Source organism: Hylobates moloch, unplaced genomic scaffold (genome assembly GCF_009828535.3).
Source record: "Hylobates moloch isolate HMO894 unplaced genomic scaffold, HMol_V3 SCAFFOLD_1, whole genome shotgun sequence".
Taxonomy (NCBI): domain Eukaryota; kingdom Metazoa; phylum Chordata; class Mammalia; order Primates; family Hylobatidae; genus Hylobates; species Hylobates moloch.
In genome coordinates this window covers 181141969-181164526 of record NW_026652276.1, presented here as the reverse complement: position 1 = coordinate 181164526, position 22558 = coordinate 181141969, and the positions used below count along the sequence as shown (strand labels likewise).

At 39.0% G+C, this 22558-nt stretch overlaps 1 protein-coding gene across 6 annotated transcripts in view; it reads right to left on the bottom strand.

The window, feature by feature from the left end:
* Window positions 1–13808, bottom strand: part of MAGI2 (membrane associated guanylate kinase, WW and PDZ domain containing 2) — a 1482569-nt gene extending 1468761 nt beyond the window's left edge. For 3 of the 6 annotated variants that reach the window (XM_032761232.2, XM_032761231.2, XM_032761233.2), the window contains exon 1: window positions 12901–13807. In XM_032761232.2, coding sequence (XP_032617123.1) covers window positions 12901–13201 — 301 coding nt within the window. In that variant the 5' untranslated portion in view covers window positions 13202–13807. Of the gene's footprint in view, window positions 1–12900 lie in introns of all 6 variants that reach the window. The other 3 variants (XM_032761229.2, XM_032761230.2, XM_058425323.1) reach the window with 2 other exon arrangements.
* Between the last annotated feature and the right edge of the window lie 8750 nt (window positions 13809–22558).

Here is a 22558-nt window from a genome sequence, read left to right as displayed (position 1 = left end):
CAAGTTGGTTTTTGCATGCATTGTTGGTATATTTTTGTGGCTGGTTTGCTTTCTTTCTTTTTTTTTTTTTTTTTTTTTTGAGGCAGAGTCTCGCTCTGTCGCCCAGGCTGGAGTACAGTGGCGCAATCTCGGCTCACTGCAAGCTCCGCCTCCCAGGTTCACGCCATTCTCCTGCCTCAGCCTCTCCAAGTAGCTGGGACTACAGGCGCCTGCCACCACACCCGGCTAATTTTTTGTATTTTTAGTAGAGACGGGGTTTCACCATGGTCTCGATCTCCTGACCTCGTGATCCGCCCGCCTCGGCCTCCCAAAGTGCTGGGATTACAAGTGTGAGCCACCGCGCCTGGCCTTGCTTTCTTGATTATGTTCTATTTTGGATAATTTTAAAATGAATTTGTGTTCCTACATATTACTTCAGAATGGTAAAAAATTTCTTGAGCCCTACCAGAGCAAAATTCAGTGAGGTAATGGAGACGTGCCTAGAATTTGACTGAGCTTATGTAGCTAGAAAATACATCATGATGTATTCTCCAAGATTACTCCTTATCTTGGTAAAGATACTCCTTATATTGCTAAAGAAAATATTTACCAATATCTCCAAAACAATAAAATAGGAATAAAACATATTTTTCCATTCCTATAATGTATAGTTATATAAATAGGCTTATATAAGTAAGAATTATTTTGGCTGCAAGTAACAAAAAAACAAATCTAAATGGCTGAAATATCTTGTGTACTATATTATTACCTCAATAACAAGGAGTCCAGAGATAGTGCTAGTCCTAGCTTCATTATTTCAGCAGTTCTTTAAGGAGCCAGTACCTTTTCCTCATTCTGTACTGCCACCCTCCACCTTTCGGCTAGCTCTCTTCACGATCACAACATGACTACTGTGGCTTCAGGCATCACCTCCATGTGGAGCAACTTTCATAGGCAGAAAAGTAAACAGTCTTTTGTTGAATCTTATCTGAAGAACTAAGAAATTTATCAGAAACTCCCCAAGGGAATTTACTTTTCCTTACTTAGAAGTGGGTTTAAGCCATTTCCTAAACTAATAACTGGTGAAGAGATGGAATTACCTTGCTTGATTTAGTCTAGTTCCTTCCCGTGGTCTGAGGCCATCCTGAATGAAACACTTACCAGTGTTATCAACATGTGGATACTTGAACAAAACTGGCATTTTGATACCAAGAAAGTTGGCGAGGAGGAGACAAAATACATTCCAGGTAGACAACCAACAATTTCTTTAGTAACTTACTTTGTGGTTTTCTAAGTTCCATCTGAAAAGATACTCAACTGAAGCAAAGCATCTCCTTATTCAATGTTAAAAGTGTCAATTTCCCCAATGATAAAAGGCATCATGGATTTTATATTAGACAATGAAGACTTTCCAGTTAATTTTAAAAGGGAGATTTGGGATAAGAATATAAAAAGGCATTTTATTGATTCAATTTAGCATACTGTTTGGGCTAGCAAATATATTAAATTTATACAGTTTTATATTTCATTTATAGTATACATGTATTTTACACATTCCCTTTTTCAAGCCAGATACACAGACAGTATTTTGCACATTCATATTTAGTATGTACTTCATAATGAATCTGACATAAGGATAATGATTTTAAATTTAAAACATTAATGTACTTCAAAATATTATTTTCTTCACTTTATGGCAAAAACTTGTGGGATCCTTTCCACTTAAACTTAGTTTTAGTTTTTCTTTACATTTTTGATTTCTCACCAAAGCAATGCCCGTACTTGTACTTTAGCTAAACACGTATAAATTAGGCATCATTTAACTTATTTTTAATAATTATATTTTATAATTCCAATATACCATATATTCATATTACTGAATGCAGGTCTCTCATTTTACTCTGAGACATTTAAACCAATAAAAATGTAAACCATTCTGCAAATGCATTATCCAGTTCATGAATAAGTACATACCTTGTCCCTGCCTCTTCTTTTGTAACATTAATATAAGGTTATAATCCTGTACATTGTAACATTAATATTAGGATATTATCCCATATATTGTAACACCAGCACATTAGCTTGTACATTATGTGGTCCACCAGCCACTTTATGATACAAATAAAAATGACCAAAATCCAAACTTTTAAATCTGACTTCCTTTTATCACTTCTCAACAACTAGTATATACAACACATAGAAATCGTTTAGGTGCTTTATTTCATTATGTCTTCATGGACTCTCATAATCAGAGTTAATAAGGGTTAAAAACATCACTCACAATTGAAAATTGATGGGTGACTATGCAAGCTTTTCAGCTTGATTTGTCACACATGAAACCTTAGTGTTTGAAGTGTGTGTGTGTGTGTGTGTATGTGTGTGTGTGTGTTCCATGTATCCAAAGATGCAGAACAAATTTGTTGTTCAGTAGGGTGACTCCCACACTAGACTGAAGAAGAGCAAAGCATAGGAACTTCCAACTCAAGAGAAAAAGGAGATCCAACTATAGATACTGTTTCAGAAGAAACACTAAGAAAGAGGACTTGAGTATTTTAACTGCTAGTAGGTAATAGCATCTTTGATAAAGCTCTTGCTCTTCCAGAAGAGGGAATCAATTTTCTTCTGCTTATTCAGCCTCCACTCTTCACACAAACAAAATGTCTACTCCCTAAGTATATGACTTGCTAGAACGGTACGATTACCGTTATCTATGTTCAGGGTGTTTTTAGAAATAAGCCAAGACTTTTGGAACATTTTAGTGAACCTCCAAGCCTAAATACTTGCTATGCTTTGAAGAAACTTTGTCTAGCAAAGTAAAGAGTTTAACATCCTCACATCATAGACTGTGAAAAAAAAAAGGAAATTAGGTATTGCAGATCAGAATGCTTCACAAGGCCGGGCATGGTGACTCACGCCTGTAATCCCAGCACTTTGGGAGGCAGAGGTGGGCAGATCACTTGAGGTCAGGAGTTCAAGACCAGCCTGGCCAACATGGTAAAACCCCATCTCTAGTAAAAATACAAAAATTAGCCAGGTGTGATGGTGGGTGCCTGTAGTCCCAGCTACTTGGGATGCTGAGGCAGGAGAATCACTTGAACCCAGGAGTCGGAGGTCTCAGCGAGCAGAGATGATGCCACTATACTCCAGCCTGAACCTTAGTGTTTGAAATGTGTGTGTGTGTGTGTGTGTGTGTGTGTGTGTGTATTCCATGTATCTAAAGGTGCAGAACACATTTGTTGTTCACTGGGGTGACTCCCACACTAGACCGAAGAAGAGCAAAGCGAGACTCCTTTAAAAAAAATTCACAAAAAGCAACACTGGACATTTCATAACTCTGAAATTTATTGGTGTTTACAAAATCTGGCTAATCAGATTTGACAAGTTTAGGGTATGTCACTAGATTAATCTGTGGGTTTCTATAGCACTTATTATCCTCTACATAGCAACACAAAACATTCATATAAGCAACAATACTCACTTGTAAAATGCAAAATGTTAAAAATGTATGCAATTGTTTTTGTATTATTTTTACTCAGACATTCTCTGTGATCTATTAAGTTACAATGTAAAGTATAAACAGTTTTTGTGCTACTCTCGATCCATGGCAATATAAATAATTCAATTTATGTTGGAATTGGGAAATTCACTTTTTAACAAACATCTTCAAACACAATGTAATATAAAAACAGATTTTTAAATATACATTTTGGTTTTTAATTAAATAGTTTTGTTTCTTTTTGCTTCATTTCACAGAGTCACTTAATAAAATCCATGGTATTTACAGAAAAATTCCTGATGTCATATGCATGTGTTTCACTATAAGGCAGTTATGAGGTTGATAAAATTTCTTCTACAAATTTTTTCATTAGACATACGCAAATCAATAAACGTAATCCAGCATATAAACAGAACCAACAACAAAAACCATATGATTATCTCAATAGATGCAGAAAAGGCCTTTGACAAAATTCAACAACCCTTCATGCTAAAAACTTTCAATAAATTAGGTATTGATGGGACGTATCTCAAAATAATAAGAGCTATCTATGAAAAACCCACAGCCAATATCATACTGAATGGGCAAAAACTGGAAGCATTCCCTTTGAAAACTGGTTCAAGACAGGGATGCCCTATCTCACCACTCCTATTCAACATAGTGTTGGAAGTTCTGGCCATGGCAATCAGGCAGGAGAAGGAAATAAAGGGTATTCAATTAGGAAAAGAGGAAGTCAAATTGTCCCTGTTTGCAGGTGACACGACTGTATATCTAGAAAACCCCATCATCTCAGCCCAAAATCTCCTTAAGCTGATAAGCAACTTCAGCAAAGCCTCAGGATACAAAATCAATGTGCAAACATCACAAGCATTCTTATACACCAATAACAGACAAACAGAGAGCCAAATCATGAGTGAACTCCCATTCACGATTGCTTCAAAGAGAATAAAACACCTAGGAATCCAACTTACAAGGGACATGAAGGACCTCTTCAAGGGGAACTACAAACCACTGCTCAATGAAATAAAAGGGGATAGAAACAAATGGAAGAACATTCCATGCTCATGGGTAGGAAGAATCAATATCGTGAAAATGGCCACACTGCCCAAGGTAATTTATAGATTCAATGTCATCCCCATCAAGCTACCAATGACTTTCTTCACAGAATTGGAAAAAACTACTTTAAAGTTCATATGGAACCAAAAAAGAGCCTGCATCGGCAAGTCAATCCTAAGCCAAAGGAACAAAGCTGGAGGCATCACACTATCTGACTTCAAACTATACTACAAGCCTACTGTAACCAAAACAGCAAGGTACTGGTACCAAAACAGAGATATAGACCAATAGAACAGAACAGGGCCCTCAGAAATCATGCGGCACATCTACAACTATCTGATCTTTGACAAACCTGAGAAAAACAAGAAATGGGGAAAGGATTCCCTATTTAATAAATGGTGCTGGGAAAACTGGCTAGCCATATGTAGAAAGCTGAAACTGGATCCCTTCCTTACATCTTATACAAAAATTAATTCAAGATAGATTAAAGACTTTAAATGTTAGACCTAAAACCATAAAAACCCTGGAAGAAAACCTAGGCAATACCATTCAGGACATAGGCATGGGTAAGGACGTCATGTCTAAAACACCAAAAGCAATGGCAACAAAAGCCAAAATTGACAAATGGGATCTAATTAAAGAGCTTCTGCACAGCAAAAGAAACTACCATCAGAGTGAACAGGCAACCTACAAAATGGGGGAAAATTTTTGCAATCTACTCATCTGACAAAGGGCTAATATCCAGAATCTACAATGAACTCAAAGAAATTTACAAGAAAAAAACAAACAACCCCATTAAAAAGTGGGCAAAGGATATGAGCAGACACTTCTCAAAAGAAGACATTTATGCAGCTAACAGACACATGAAAAAATGCTCATCATCACTGGCCATCAGAGAAATGCAAATCAAAACCACAATGAGGTACAATCTCACACCAGTTAGAATGGCCATCATTAAAAAGTCAGGAAACAACAGGTACTGGAGAGGATGTGGAGAAATAGAAACACTTTTACACTGTTGGTGGGACTGTAAACTAGTTCAACCATTGTGGAAGTCAGTGTGGCGATTCCTCAGGGATCTAGAACTAGAAATACCATTTGACCCAGCCATCCCATTACTGGGTATATACCCAAAGGATTATAAATCATGCTGCTATAAAGACACATGCACACATATGTTTACTGCGGCACTATTCACAATAGCAAAGACTTGGAACCAAGCCAAATGTCCAACAATGATAGACTGGATTAAGAAAATGTGGCACATATACAACATGGAATACTATGCATCCATACAAAATGATGAGTTCATGTCCTTTGTAGGGACATGGATGAAGCTGGAGACCATCATTCTCAGCAAATGATCGCAAGGACAAAAAACCAAACACTCCATGTTCTCACTCATAGGTGGGAATTGAACAATGAGAACACATGGACACAGGAAGGGGAACATCACACACCGGGGCCTGTTGTCAGGTGGGGGTAGGGGGGAGGGATAGCATTAGGAGATATACCTAATGTTAAATGACCAGTTAATGGGTGTAGCACACCAACATAGCACATGTATACATATGTAACTAACCTGCACGTTGTGCAGGTGTACCCTAAAACCTAAAGTACAATAAAAAAAAGAAGAAAATTCAACATAGAAAAAATCTCTCTTACTTTGCACTATAAAGTTTTATTTTTTTCTTCTGTAACATATCTGTGTTTGGGTATATCCAATGATATATCCAAAGTATAGCAAGTATTTAGGCTTAAACGGCCATGGTTTTGACAGTGATTTTTTTTTTAAAGTAAGCCAAAATAAATAAAAATGGCATAAAACCTCATAAGGATTCATGTAACGATTACATGAAGAAATTATTTTCCCAGGTAGAGCAAGCCATCTAATTATTTCAAATATTGAAACAAATCTAGCCATTCATATAAATCATCCACTCATTAGCCTAATGGATCTTTGAAAGTATATCAATGGGGGCCGGGCACGGTGGCTCACGCCTGTAATCCCAGCCCTTTGGGAGACCGAGGCGGGTGGATCAGGAGGTCAGGAGATCAAGACCATCCTGGCTAACACGGTGAAACCCCATCTCTACTAAAAATACAAAAACATTAACCGGGCATGGTGGTGGGCACCTATAGTCCCAGCTACTCGGGAGGCTGAGGCAGGAGAATGGCGTGAACCTGGGAGGCGGAGCTTGCAGTGAGCTGAGATCGTGCCACTGCACTCCAGCCTGGACGACAGAGCGAGATTCCGTCTCAAAAAATAATAATAATAAATAAATGAAAAAATAAAAGTATATCAATGGGATGCAATTGAGTTAATATTCAATAACTTATCAAAGAAGGAAACTTTTATTGTTTCTTCCAGACCACTCAAAACAGTCAACAATATATATTAAACTTAACACAAATTTTAACTTTTAAAAAAAAATCTCAATATGAAGTCCTTTTAGAGTTGACAAAGATGTCAGTAAGATGTAATAATAAAAGCAATTTGTATTAATTATCTATGATGATATGGACATTGTACTATATCTTTTAGCAGATGTATGTCCCTATGCAAGTCTTTAACAATGTAAATTCAGCAATTATTATCTTACTAAGTTTTCTATATAAGATGATTTACTTTTATTAAAGGAAATATAACAAATACTTACTAGAGACAGAAGAGAGCTGAGAATAGAATGGAGTAATAATAAAGTCACAAAACTAAGAAAGTTGTATGTTTGTTGTCATAATATATACCCAGATTATAGCTAGGAGAGATTTTTAGAAATTAATATTGAACCCTGGAGCTTCAAGGTAGATGTTTCCATTGAATTGCAAAATAGGATTAATTCAACTAAAATGCTAAAATTATGGGGAAGCTAGCAGTAGAAGTATTGTTGGTTGCTTCACCTTGTAACAGTATTCATACAGAGACTTACTTATATTGCATTTCTTTCATACAAAGTATAGAAATACTATAAAATAGTATTTTAATAGTACTATAGTACTTTAATAGTATTTAAATATTATTTAAATTTAATGGTATTTTAACAGTACCATAAAATACTAAAAATAGTATAGTATAAAATACTATAAAATGCAATACAAATTGCCTTTTTACTTATTTACATTGCAATACTTACAAATGCAAAGTATTATTTTTGCTGAATTTGATGCATTTCTTCTTTATTATACATTGTTGACTGTGAACACTTATGAATTAACTGTTTTATTATTGTTATTCTTTATGAGATGCTTAATTTCTAGCTGAGAAGTAAAGTTCAACAGCATGATACTTACTCTTAACTACAATGATGTATTAATGTAAGAAATATAAACTCCTAAACTTAATAAATTCTAATAGGATTTCTATGTTGTCAAGTTTAGAGTAAATAATTCAATATATTCACCAATTCTTTGGGAGTAAAGATATGTGGTATGAAGAAAATAAATTACTATGTAAAAATAAACTACGTCTAAAGTATAAAATAACTATAAAATAGCATATGTTTACACATAAAGGCAGGATCAGTGGGAGTTATTTTTAAAAGGTGAAAATATGTTCCATTGTATTTATTGATATTATTCTTCAAATAAATTCTTTTCAAATAAAACATTTATTTCATTCTGCATAAAAACCTTAAAATACAACTTGCAAAATACTCTATATTAATTAGTCAATCATTTCATATTTTTCAGTTAATGTGAATTGAGTAAAATATCTTGAAAATTAAAAACACCTCATAATGTCACTAGCTCAAAATGACCAATATGTTTGCAATAGCATTTACTAAAATCTACATAATGCTTATCACCTGCCAGATACTACACGCTTTAAATATCTAACTTATCTAATATTCTTAAGGTAGCATTACTACCCCAGGTTAGTTACCTTGTACATATAGCTAGCACTAACTAACACACTCAGGAATCAAAACTAGGTGGTCTACTTAGGAGAGTGTACCGTTAAAGGTACACTACTGCTCTACCCCACCTTCTGAGGAAAATGATTCTGCCAGGGTCTGTATGTGTTTGAAAGTCATTTATTAAACTATAATCAATTGGAGATGTCAAATGTGAATATGCTTTTCTCATTATGAAAGTGAATTTGTGAGTTACAAGGAATGAAAAGGAAAGTGAGCATAATAAACATGCCAAAAGATTAAACTGTAAATATTAAGAACAGAGATAGTACAGATAAAAAGCAAATAATCATATTTAACATTCGAGGTCATACCATTTAAATTATCTACATCTACCAAAAAACTACAGTGGTATCACTTATAAATTATGCCCCAAGAGAACCATCTCATTAACCTTGTTCAAAACATTAACGGTACTTTATTTCTAAAATTATAAACTGATCAAAATGTTTAAACGATGTTTTGTTTATTAAACAATACTATTCATATACCTCACATTTCTATGGAAAAAAAAAGTCAATCTTTATTTTCAGAAAATTTGACATAATTTGTTTTTACCTTTTCAAATACAAAGGAGTATAGAGATCTGACTCTATTATTCTAGCCTGAAGTCAGTCAAGAAGAAAGCATGACTCTTAATAAATGTGGATCTACTCTCCTTTGAAGGTATCTTTGAAAGGAGCAGTAGGAGGGAGAGCAATGTAGATCTTCTCTAAAACTGAATTTCAAAGGATTTATTTGGCCCATCTTCCACATGGGAAGAATTAGAATTTTTTTTTTTTTTTTTTGCCTTTTATTGCCCATTGTGAGATCCTAAATGGGAAAGTAAGTCCAGGTTATGTAGGTCTCTATGCAGTACTAGATGCATTAGCAGCCATAGTGCAAGGAATGTAGGACACAAAGGCCTGTGTAACTGGCTGCTGTGAACTTTAGTGGCAAACCTTAAAAAAGGGAAAAGAAAAAGGAAAGACGACCTTTAGCACTTCCATACAGATCTCAACATCACTCAAAAAACTTTCTTCAACTGGGTCTGATGCATTAATGAGATCATAGAATTACTGCTAATTTAGAATTACATACTTTGGTGAGGAAAGTTTATTATTATAAATAAAATGCCATAGTTTATAAAAAATAATTGGGTGTGACAATAAGCCATATTTTAATATGTGGTTTATTATTGTGTGGATTAAAAGCAGAAAGCTTAAATTAAAAAGATAATTCCTTGAATTTCATTAAACAGCTTTAAAAATTGTTTTGACGGTATTTAAACAGTGTAGAAACACTATGATACATATATACATATATATGTATGATATATATACATATACATATATATACATATATATGTATATATGTGTGTATATATATATATATATATATAATCTAATGTCTTAAACTCCCAATGGCTCACCTCCTTTTAAAATTATGACAGATTAAAATTATGATAACTGTAATGTAAAATTAGGCAAACAAGTAAATAAAAATTAAGTACATAATGCAATTTCACCTGGTGCACTTATTAACAATATTCTTATCATTCAAATCTTACCTTTTCTTTATAAAATCTTCCTTAAACTGTGATAATACTTGTAGTTTCTGTATAATACCCAATGTCAGAATGAATACTCAAAAATCAATCTCATTAATGTTTTAAAAATGCAACTGCTAAACAAACCATGTTTAAGTTTTTCAACTATGCTAGCTTTTGCATCTCTCGAAATATAACTACTGGGCCAAGAGTTTCTAAATGATTTTCCAGTAAACGGCATCTGTATTGAAACCTAAGACACACAGGCACTATAGTAAAGGTTCTGAAAAATTTCATTTTTTATAATCATAAATAAAAATCTATGATTTGATGAGGAAAAGAATTATTAGAATAGCAACATGAATCATATTTAAAAGAATATACAAGAGAATTACTTATTCCACAAAAGGTAAAAGAAACATTTTGTTTTGTTTTTGGTCAATAGTGATTCAGGAGATGAATCAACTGTGGGGCTCTGTGGCTATCACTATACAAATTTATCATAAATGAACCAGTGAAGCATGAAACTGAGGGTTAATATAGAAAGAAAAGAGATTTTCCCCTCAATATATCACTTTAGAAGCATATATTCTGACTTCTAAAAGCAATAATCGTCCACATAAAATTCAATACAAGAGTGATCTCCGACCACATTAGATCAAATTATGGCAAGATTCAAATAATATCTAATCCAGGTCCTCATCTTATATAGGAATCCGTGGCATATGGTCATTTCAGCCTCTTCATGGATACCCACAATGATGGGAACTTCAGCCAACAGGGTGCTCACGAATTTTTGGAAAACTCTGTTAGAAAGCTCATGATTTAATGAAAGTAAAGCTGCTTCATCCTTTCAAATTTCTCATAGATTTATCACCATTTTGTCTTGTGGGCTATCACAGGATAGTCAGAATTCCTTTTCTTACTTCATAGTTTTTCGCTATTTAATGATAGCTTTCCTTTTCTCACTTCTCCAAGTTAAGTCTTTCCACGGCGTTTCATAGAATACATCTATAATACACAATAATCTTCCTTTATTTCTCTTTTGAACTTATCTTTGCTAGTGTGACAGTTTGCCAACGTCCGCCTCAACAAGGAGTGCTCAGAATTGAACACAACATTTAAGATGTGGTGATCACTGCAAACTATAATAGGGCATCCCTTTGTGGGACTCTGTTAAGTCCAATTTAACAACGCTTAACTTTCGCAGCCACGTTCCATGACAAATATCAAGCACTTGGCCAACAAAACCATGGTCATTAGTTGTGTAGTAGACTTTTCGTACCCAAAGATCTTTACATTTATGTCTATTCCTATAAGGTGGTATTTTGACATCGAACATGTTAACATGAATCTCTGTATTTGAACCTTAGGTATCTTATCTTCATAAATATCAAGCTACTCCATTTTCCTTCCTACCAAACTCATATCCCTTCAGTGTTATATAGTATGGAGCTATGTTGACTTATAATAACTACCTCAATTTATTACCTCTTAATACTCAAGAATCCCCAAGGAAAACATTTTCTTGTATGGCAATTTACATTTAAGAAACTTTGCCCAAGACTTCTTTTTCTCTTGTTTATTTTAAAACAAGTTTTTTAGAGAATAATTTAACAGTGCGGTACATCTCCGTAAAAGCATTTCTTAGCAGCTGATCATGATTACGTGGCAAAATGCAGGTAATGACATGATCAATTCCACCTTTGAGTCAGGACAAACAGTGTAACATCGACGACAACAACAAACCCTTATGCTAATATGCCTGTGACGCAAATATCCATACACACCGCACACGAATTGTGCAGTGAGCTAAAAAAGAAAAAAAGCTACTACTTTATTCTACTTAAAGTTGTCCTCTATTCAAACTTTTATCTCACTCTTCTCTCCTTCTGCACCATAATTTTCTTTCAAGCAAAGACAGGGAGTTCTGGATTATTCCAATCTCCCCAAATCTACATCACAGCCTCCAGCTGAGGTTCATTTAAGTCAGGTTGGAGCTGAGGGAGCCTGGGCTGGAACCGGCCAGGGTTTCATCCAACTCCTCACCCAAAACACGCCCCCCAAATCGGAGCCTGAGGAGAGCCCAACCACAGAGGACTTCCACTCAATGAGAGCAACCCCTGAGTAAAGTCCACGCCGACAACCATTCATCTCCTCCGACCCCCGCCCAGCACTAGACTGCGCTCCTAGCACCGCGCCTTCTTCCGGAGCCTCCTCCTCCGTGCTGGCTAGGGGTGAGCGCAGGGGTTAGTCAGTGCGCACGTGACGCGCGATGCCCACATGACACGACCGTGGGCGGGGGAGGGGGACACGGAGTGAAGAAGGGGAAAAGTTACAGAAGACCCGTTAAAGCGCCCAAAGCAATTTGTCCCTTGTTTTCTTCGCCAGCAGTGGCTCACGGATCCCTAAGGGACAGCTGGGGACCCAGGCGCCCCCAGCCCCGCCCCAGAAACGCTGGACGCAGTTCTCCGCTCACCCCACCACCTTCTCTTCCCAGACCCGCCTGGTGATACTGCTGCACCCTAAAGTTGCTCCTTCCTCCTTTCCCTCCCTTCTTCCCATTCTTTCTTTCTTTCCTTCCTTCCTTCCCCAAAAGCTCTTCATCCGCTTCGGGTGATGCCACTGACGCACATTCAATTTGCCCCAGGAGCTCTGAGGAGGTCAGACCAGGCCGAGCACCTTCCAAAGGGGAGGGTCTAACTGAGCAAACAAAGTTGCACGCCACTCCGCAACCTGCCCCTCCCCTCCCTTTAGCCCCCAAGTCGAATCCCCGGCGAAACTCACTTGCACTGCGGGTGCCCTCTGGCCCCCACCCCATCATCGCGCAACACACCCCCTTCAACATACGGGCCCACCCTTTCATTGCCCTGCGCCCCGAGCGGTCCCACCGCCCGGCAAAACACTGAGCAAGCCGCTGCGCTCACCTTGCTTGACACACTTGAGCCGGAGGGGGTCCTTGCAGTGTTTGATCACGGCCAGCACGTCCCTGATGGTGAGCCCCGCCACGGGGGTCTCGTTCACCTCCAGCAGCAGCTCCTCCGACACCAACTTGCTGCCGCTCTCATAGGCCACCTTGCCGGGCTTCACCTCCCCCAGGTAGGGGAACTGTCCATTCTCGGCGCCCCCCTTCAGTTCAAAGCCCAGCTGGCCCTCCGGGTTCCTGCCAATGACACTCTCATGGACTTTGCTAGTCCAGTGGCTTTTCTTTTTCAAGCTTTTGGACATGGCAGTGGGGTGAGTCGCCTCAGTTCCTGGGGCTCCTTGGGGTTAGGGGGGCTGGTGGTGAGAGAATGAGGATGGAGGAGCAAGGGGGCCCAGGGGGAAGAACAGCAGACTTTGCCTTCGCCCCCCTCTATTCGGTGCTTTCCCTCTTCTTTGGATGGAGTGTGGACGAGGAAGGGGGAGGATGAGAGGGACGGCTGGGCAGAGGTAGGAGAGCTTGGGTGAGGTTGTGCTGTCCCTTGAATGACACTCAAGGCTGTGGCCCCGCAGCAGAGGAAGCAGTGGTGGTGGCGTCGGCGGCGGCGGCGGCGGCGGCAGCCGGAGCGAGCAGTAGCCGAGCTTGTGAGCGGGTGCGGTGGGGGTGGGGAAGGAGGGTAGGGATGCCGGGGGCCACTCCTGCGTGGTGCGAGTGGGAACGCGCGCGCGCGCCTGGGTGTGTGTTGTTAGCTGATATCCATGGCAGCTGCAGTGGCAGGGTGCGTGTGCGTGTGTGTGTGTACTAGTTGTACTGTACTGGCAGAGGGGAGGAGGCAGGGGAGGAGGGGCGCGCGCGCCGGGTGGGGAGCCACGGAGGGCTTCGCCGCTGCCTCCCTCCCTCCCTCTGCAGCTTGACCCGGTAGTGAAGGCAAAGAGAGAGGCAGGCTGGGTCCGCCTGGCAGCCTACGGGAGGAGGCGGGAGCCGGGAAGGAGGGGAGCCGAGGCCCGGCGTGGGGAGGCCAGCAGGAAGGGCCTCGAGCCCAGTGCGGACCTTTCCTCAGCCTCTGTGCTGCCGAGCCGCGCGCCAGGCTGCTGTGCAAGGAGGACGCGCTGACTTCCTCCGACCTGGGCTCCGATGGAGCAGAAATAGCGGGACCTGGACTTGTGGCGCGCCTGGTGCCTGGTGCCACATCTCTGGCTCTGCGAGCCTCCTGGCGCGGGATACTGCCGTGAGAAGGAGTTGGGGCGGGGGACCCGGCGGGGCATTGCGGGAGAAGGCCTGGGAGCCCTGGGAGCCTTGTGGCGTGGGGAGTTCACTGTGTAGAGAGGTTTCATGTCTTCATCTATACAGTCACTTATTTGTCTCAAAGTTCTCGAAATTCCCTCTTAGAGAAGGAGAAAGTTAGAGAACTGGAGGCTGCGTACCCTGATTGCGCAGAAAGGAAGCAGCCTCGCATTCTCGGGGCAGGCCTCCGCCCGCGCGTCCCGCCAGTAGGGGAATTTAGCGGAGGGCTGCGGTTGTCTGGTGAAAGGCTGTCCAAGGATAAGGGGCTTCACTTTTCCCAAGTAGGGGAAAGAGTATGGGTCTACAGGGCTAGGGGTGGAGGGAGCGGATGCAGTGAGCAGCCTCCGCAGAGAAATTGACAATTTAACCGGCACCTGCGGCAGAGAGAAGGCGGAGACACTCCCTTGCCCAATAAAGCCGCCAGAGTCCGGCTTGTACCTGGGGAAGAAACCTTAAGACGATCTGGCCCAACACTCCTTTGCTCACAGAGAAAGGGGAGAAGACTCCCGAGGGTGAAAATCGTACAGTCGGAGCTGGAACTCAGCTCGCTGACCCGCAAGCAGTGTCCCCTTCTTTTCGCCAGGTTTGCATCCAAGAGAGGGGAGGACAGGGGCAAAAGGATGCAGGGAGGCTGCTGATTTCCACTAGAGAGCTAATTTCCTGTGAGACATTAACAGTGATTTAAGAAAAAAAAAAATTCCTGTAACTGGTAAATGAATTTCATTTGCTTAACTTTTAAATGATATGTTTCAGAGAAAAAAAAAGTTGCACACCCACTTATCTCTTTAAAGCAGAGGATGAAAAGCATTGAATAGGTAGGATTCTTAATGTCTGAGATGAAGCTGATGTGGGAGGCAAACAATACGGTGAAAAATGTTGAGTCGACCCAAACAGAAAGACCAGGTTTCAATCCAGACTGCGGCTTACTGAGAATATGATCTTGAGTAAACTGCTTGACCTTCCTGAGCCTCAGCCTTCTTAGTTGTTAAATGGACTTTAAAAATACTAATCTGTTAGGACTGTGGTGAGGATGAAATCAGGGAGATCAGTCACAGCAGTGCTCTCCTGGCACAGGTGAGTAGGAATTCGAAATGATAATTCCCTTCCTCTTTCCCTCCTAGGTATAACTTACTACTTGGGGGTGAGGGGGATCAAATGTAGTCAGAACTGGAAGAGAGCTTAAAGAAGATGATTTGTTTAACCTGTGTCTTTTTTTTTTCACTTGAGAAAACAGATCCTCCTTAAGTTGGCTGCACTAGTGAAGCTTATTCAGTGAGCCAGGGGCAGTGCCAGGATCTGAAGCCAGAGCTGCAGGCAATGCCCAGGAGTAGGCAAGACTTGATAGAAAAGCCTAATCTCACCCAGAGAAGTTGAGTGTTAGCATTATGAGGCATAGTTCTAAATGGAAACTCATCATGAGAACCGAATATATACATATTGTAAAACCAAATGACAAGCTATCATTCATGGAAGATACTAGTATTTTTTAGGTTCTAACTACATGCAAGATGTTGTCCTATAGGCTTCACACATAATACTTCATTTCTTCTGACATTTTGATAAAATAGGTACTGTTATCTCCTTTTACAGGTAAGGAAACTGAGGTACACAAGGATGAACTTTTGCAAGGCTACACATCTAGTTAATGGTGAAGCTAACGTTCAGACCCAACTGGTTCAGCTCTAGACTTTGTCTCAGTTACTGAACTGAACTCTCTGTGCACTTACCATGTGTCATACCAGCTCTCAGTACATAGTGTCCCAAAAGATTGGGCATGCTCTTTCTTTCAGAGACAATTAGGAAAAAAGTAAACAAATGGAGCAGGATTTGGGCATAGCAGCATGCTCCTCCCATCCCCCAAATCCCAGGAGTGTCACTGAGGTCAGTGCCAGTTAACTTAGTGCTCTTCAACTTCACAGCTACCCTTCTTTGCTGTAAATTGTGACATTAGAGCTGAAATCTGTAAACGTCTTTATGGTCAGTTGGCACAATGTTTAGCTTTGTCAATAGAAGGTGCTAGGGGAACACTGCAGAAAGAAAGGGGCTCCTTTTCTTGGTTCCAGTACTTTCCTGCTTGCTCCTATGGTATGGTGGCCAGTGAGTGACTTTCTGACCAGTGGTGTGCAAGAAGGCCATGTTACATAATCTTCAGTAAATTTGGCTAGTTCCCTAGTATGTGTCTTTCTATGGAGTACCACTGGTACGTCAGTGGAATGGCTTCCTAGCAAGTTTTACTGAAAACACAGCTGATGGTTTCCTCAGCAGCCCAGTGTGTGACACCTTAAATTTCTGGATCATTAAGTGGACCACAGCCATATTATTTCCAATGAGCGCCTACTCTCAGGCTTAGTAGGGTGGACGGTGGGTAGGGGGAAGTTCTTCTCAGTTATTCCCTCCTTGGGTACTCTCCTAGAGCCTGAGAGATAGTGGCTGTTCCCAGTAACCACTATTACCGTATTATTTAGTGGGCTTTTTCCCTCTCCTAACAGTCAATACCCTTTGACTGGATCTTAACTGATAAAAGTGGAACCCTGAGGAAAGCACTATCCTTGGAGTCAGAAATTGGGATCAGACTATTTTTTTTCTTTCTATTGTGGTATTCCTCATATTCGCTTTATTTCTCCACTGCCTTTACCCTTTTTGGATTTGATGCTATGTCAAGAAAAAATTATTTCATCACTGAGCACTCTGAGTGTAGAGCAGGATGCTAAATGTTGCATGCTATTCCAGAAGAAAAGTAGTTTAGGAATCCTAAAAGCCAAAGAAAGAAAGATATGAATGCATTGAGTTCTTAGAAGAGTTCTATGAGATAGATGCTTGTGTCAAGCCTGGTCTCCACCGAGATCTCCTAGGATCCCTTTGGTTGAATCTGAGTATCCATCCTCTAGCTTCTGTGTTCTTTTGCTTCTCACAGCCTGCCCTGAGACTCTCTTTGGAGGAATGCCCAAACACTACTAGACTCACTTTGTCTACTGGCATAGAGAGCCAGACAGAACCACCTGCAAGTTTACTTCTTTCCTAGGATACCCTTTGCCAAGGACTTTCCTACGGAGTATAAAAGACCAGCCGTCTTGCCTCTAGTAGCAAGAAAACCTGAGGTGTAATTTACACCCTGAGGCTCCCCTGTAGAATTATATTGATGTTAGGATTTTGCCTGAAACCACCTTCTTCCCTATCTTGCTTACTGTGGTACCTGATGAGTTTTTCCTGGTAGCATTTCTATAATAAATCACTTGCAGACAATCTTCATCTCAGGGTTTGATCCTGGGGATCCTGACTTAAGACATTGCTATTCTTTTTTTTTTTTTTCCTTTTGCAGATGAGGAAACTGAGGATCAGGGCTTTTAAATTGCCCTAAATCACACTACCAATAAGAGATAGAGTCGTGGTACCTTTTTTAGAGGGACCATTATTCTGCTGACTATAGTACTGTAGAGCATAAAGTTTCTTATCCACACTGTTTCTCAGTTCAGTCTGTCAATATCACTACTCCACGATGATTGTGTTTGTTTTTCTTTCTCCCTGTCTTTTACCTCAGAAATCTCTATTGTGATGCCAGAGAGACCTTTCTGAAACCTCTCATTTTTTCTGTGTTTAAAACCCCCCAGTGCCGCCCGTGAAATACACAGCAAAGTACAAACTCCTTATCTTTCTGGGATCCTCCTTTCCACCCTTTTTAACTGTTCAGCCATATTTCTCCATGTACTTCTGAGACTGGAACCCAGGGCAACAAAGCTAATGTGGGTTCTCCAAGATTAACACAACTGAAAGGAGGCCCCTTTATGTCATCTATTCCAGGTCCCTTGGAATATAATTAAAAACAGGAATTTCAACATTGAAATGTAATGATGTTCAGATAAGGGCAGTGGCTTGAGCCAATCTCCCACCATGTCTGGGGACTGGGACAGCTGAGCCAGTGGTCCTACCTAAGGGTCAGGCCTGTGTCTTCACTTCTCCTTTCAACCCTTTTCTTCTTCCAGAGTTGAACGGCTTACTTTCCTTCGCTCACTAGGCCATTTCATGGTTTGTGTTTGCCTGAAATACAACTCTTTCCCTGCCTGGTCTACACCTGCTCACCCTCCAAGAAATACCTCTGGGCCCACTTTCTTTCTTGGAAGCATTTTATGACTCTTATTTCTGTTACCAACACAGCTTTTATTTATGTCTCCATGTATCCTTTGAAGAAACACAACTTTCCAGGTTCTATGTTTTATTTCCATTCTTAGTGTCTGGCACATTGTCTGACACAGTGTAAAAGCTGAGTAGAATTTTGCCTGACAGCAGATGTGCCTAAAGTGAGGTTGTCCAAAATTTCATTAAATGACCACTGCTTTAATATGAATTCTTGGCTAAGGCAGGAGAATCGCTTGAACCCGGGAGGCAGAGGTTGCAGTGAGCCGAGATCACACCACTGCACTCCAGCCTGGTGACAGAGGGAGAATCCATCTCAAAAAAAAAAAAAAAGAATATATATATATGAATTCTTACTGCTAGTATTAAACGATTATCTCTTTACACTCATAGTAATGTCTTACAATAACAGAATGCAGGAGAGCACATATAAATGAAGAAAAGACAAAATGTACTTACCATGAAGCTGAGGTTAAGAAACCAGTGTCTTCAAGAGCCGGGGACAGCACTGGGTCTGTGCAGAGTTGAGAGATGGTGATGACATGGTGAGACACAAACTCGATCTATTTCATAGTTTGTCTGTGATCATTCCTATTAATAAACTTCTTTTCACAACTGTTTCTATATTCACACAAAAATGTTAGCCCCATCTGCAGTTATACCCCTTGAATGTAAAATTTAAAAAGCCCACAAAAATATGAATCCACACTTAAAAGGTGGATTTATTTAGCACAGTACGGAGTTTCTTAGACCTCTCTATCACTGTCTCCAACAATGACATACTCACCTAACCCCACCAAGAGCAACTTTATTTCGTCTCTAGTTTTCATCTAAAGATTCATGTGGATTTTAGATTCTACTCTTTTGTAGGTTCGTATTTGTACTATTATAAAATGTGACTCTCTCTCCAAACTTCGCCTAAATTATGGAATGATTTTTCATGTTTATTCAGTGGTTTCCAGCATTCCTGGCCCAGTCCGGGATTCTACTCTTTTGTAGGTTCATATTTGTACTATTATAAAATGTGACTCTCTCTCTAAACTTTGCCTAAATTACGGAATGATTTTTCATGTTTATGCAGTGGTTTCCAGCATTCCTGGCCCAGTCCGGGGACACTGTGGGTGTGCCCAGCTTAAGTCCAGTAACTGGAAATACAAGCCCAAGTTCTGGAGAGTTTGAGCTGCAGAGATATATATGGGGACACTTTGAACCTTGACTCATTGGCCATAACCAGCAGAGTGGAAAATACAAGAAGAGAAAAAAACATTGAACTGCGATTTTATAACATCCTTTACTAGGCAGAGAGAAGAGGAAAGACCAGGAAAGAAAACTGTATTACAATGTGAAAATGTAATGTTAAGAAATTCAGGCATCTTGGGGTTAGTGAGGAGAAGTTTTAGGGGCTTAGACTCTTCAAAACACATGTACAGACATGCATATTTCATCTGATATCAAATGACATTTATAGTGCTAATCTTTACCTCAAGACTTCACATCTTTTGGTGATTGCATCTTTTAGGTTTATAGCAGTTAAGTTTGCATGAACGCACCAGGGCTGTTTCATTTCAGTCAAGAATTAATGTTCATTGATTGTACTTCTTCATTTCATATAACTATTGTAGAATTTGTTTTAGTTTTATGAGGGAATAATTGGTCCAACTTCTATATAACTCAGGAATTTACTCTCAAACAACACTGTCAATTAGTTACTTATCTCTCTGGAAATGACCTGGGAACATGGAGAGGAAAGGGAGGAAGAGGCAAAATCTGACTACTTAAATCTAAGTATATTAGATAATTTTGGTGGCTAGAAAGTCCTGAATGATGTGACTTTCATTCTTGTAAAACACCTCTTTGCATAGATTTATGGCCCAAACAGTATATAAAGAGTGGAGAAGAAACTGCATTTGCAAATAGTTCAAATCATTGCTCCATCTTACCTATGCAGTTCACAAAGTATGAAGAAATTTGATCATCTCAAAAAAGATAATGGAAAAAAGTATGTTTTTTTCTGTGACTTTAAAGTCTTACAATATTTTACATAAATGATAATGGGTACTTTAATAAGAACCCTTGATACTTTTGTTATTGTATTCAATATATGCATATAATACAACAGGATGATATTGTTTTGGATTTGGAAATGTATTCTTTCTTATGCAATCTTATGCAGTCATACTGCTTGAATATCACTACCTGAACTTATCTTTATTTTTGTTGTTGTTGTTGTTTTGCACTCTACTTATTTGGTGTCTGTCAGTCTTTTATCATCAGTTTATATCCTACCAAACTCAAAAAGACAATCTCATACCTTTTGTAATTGTAGGCATTCCTTACTAGAGTTTTAAATATACTTCAAAAATTCAAGTACTTTGATTTCATGCCATCAAGTAGCTGAATCTATCCCCCTCTCTCTTTTTAAATTTAAGTGAGTAGTTCAATTTCTGTCGTTTTCTACTTTGTGAATTCTAAATCTTTTAAAACCATCTTGCCATTTTTCATGCACTTACCCTTACAGAAAACTCTATGAAACACTACTTATCTCTACTTTTGTTTTTAACTCCTTTTTTATATTACTATTCCCTCTGCTTTCTAAATGCACATATTAATTTGTTCTTTTTATTCTCTGTAGCTCTTCTCAATATATGAATTCAATTTCCCATCAATCCCCATACAATTAAAAAAAAAATGTTAAGTATTCTGTTATTTTAATATATCTAGTGCCCATATTCTAATTCTGCCTCTTATTTTTAAAATAATTTTATTGTTGATTTAAAATGACAACAGTTTCAATTCCCAGAAAGTGAAAGGAAACAAAGGAATATTATTATGGGCTTAATTTTTATCAGTGAACTTGTAGGTGAAGAAAAGATTTGGGGAAGGAGATGAACATATTATATTGCAAAATAGTAAGGAACAATCAGATGTGTTTTCTAGTCTCTAGAAAAGCATGTTTCAAGAAATTCAACGAAAAGTTCATCATGCTTGCTTAGATTGTTGAGAAGCAAAAATACTGATGAACATTTGGAAACAATGAGAATGTAATTCTAATCATACTATTTTAATAATTTTGAAAACTCTCCAAACACTACTCTGTGTGGATGTCTTTCAGAATATGATGAATACTAGTGGTCTTATTCTGCCCTTTTCTCTCTACCACAATATATACATTGCATATTGCACACACATATTTTCCAAATATTACATATAATTTCATGTAATTTATAGACCTATTACGGCCCAACCATTTTCTTGGATAGGGGATTCTTTGGAAGTCCAGCTTAAATAAAGCCCTTATAGAAAGTTTTTTTTTAAATTTATACATAATCACCTAAAGTAACCTTATCTACTGAACTCTTAGTACATGCTACCGGAACCTTTTATCACGTTTCTTCCTGGCTTGTATTACAACACTGTTGACATATCTCAGCCTCACTTCTAGGCTTCTTTGAGAGCATGACTCATGTTTGTATTCCTCGCTGAGGTTGAATGAATAAGAGAAACTACAGTAGTAGGAAAAAACCGCACATGTAGATATCAGTGAATATAAAGGGTCAAATGGATCTATTATAGTAAGCACAAAATCAACTGACACCAGCAAAGTAAACCCAAAATTTTTAATGGTATTTTAATAGATCAAGAGGAGCAAGCAGATTGCTATCTGGGAAGGTGGTAAAGTTTTGAGAGAGTTGTCTCCTACTTTCTCTATCACGGGGAGTAATTTTAAAAGAAAAATGGAGGGTAAGTTTCTTTAAGGGAAAATTGTAGCTTAAAACAGGTTATGGGATAATTAGAAATAATTTAATTGTTTTAGCGGATTTTAAACTTTCAACTGCTTGCAATTAGATCCTAAGGCAATACAAGAATCAGGAGGTTTGGAAAACCATTTTATGTAATCTCTGAAGAAAAGTGGACATCAGAGGAGTCAGTTGAAAAGCAAAGCTATCACCATTTTCTAAAGAGGAAAAAGGTGAACCTCACAAACTACAGACCAAAAAAATAGGACATCGAGAGAAAGAATATGAAGCTAGCATAGGTTCACAGAGAATGAGTCAAATCAAACAACATGCATTTTTTATTTATAAAGCATGACTTGTTCATTGTCAATTCATGTTAGCTTAATGATTAGGCATTAATGTCATCACTGCAATGCATATGTCAGCAATAAATAATCAAACACCAGGCTTCCATCATTCTGTTTAATATCTTCGAGTAATGCTTAAGTTTGCAAATGCTCTTTTAACACA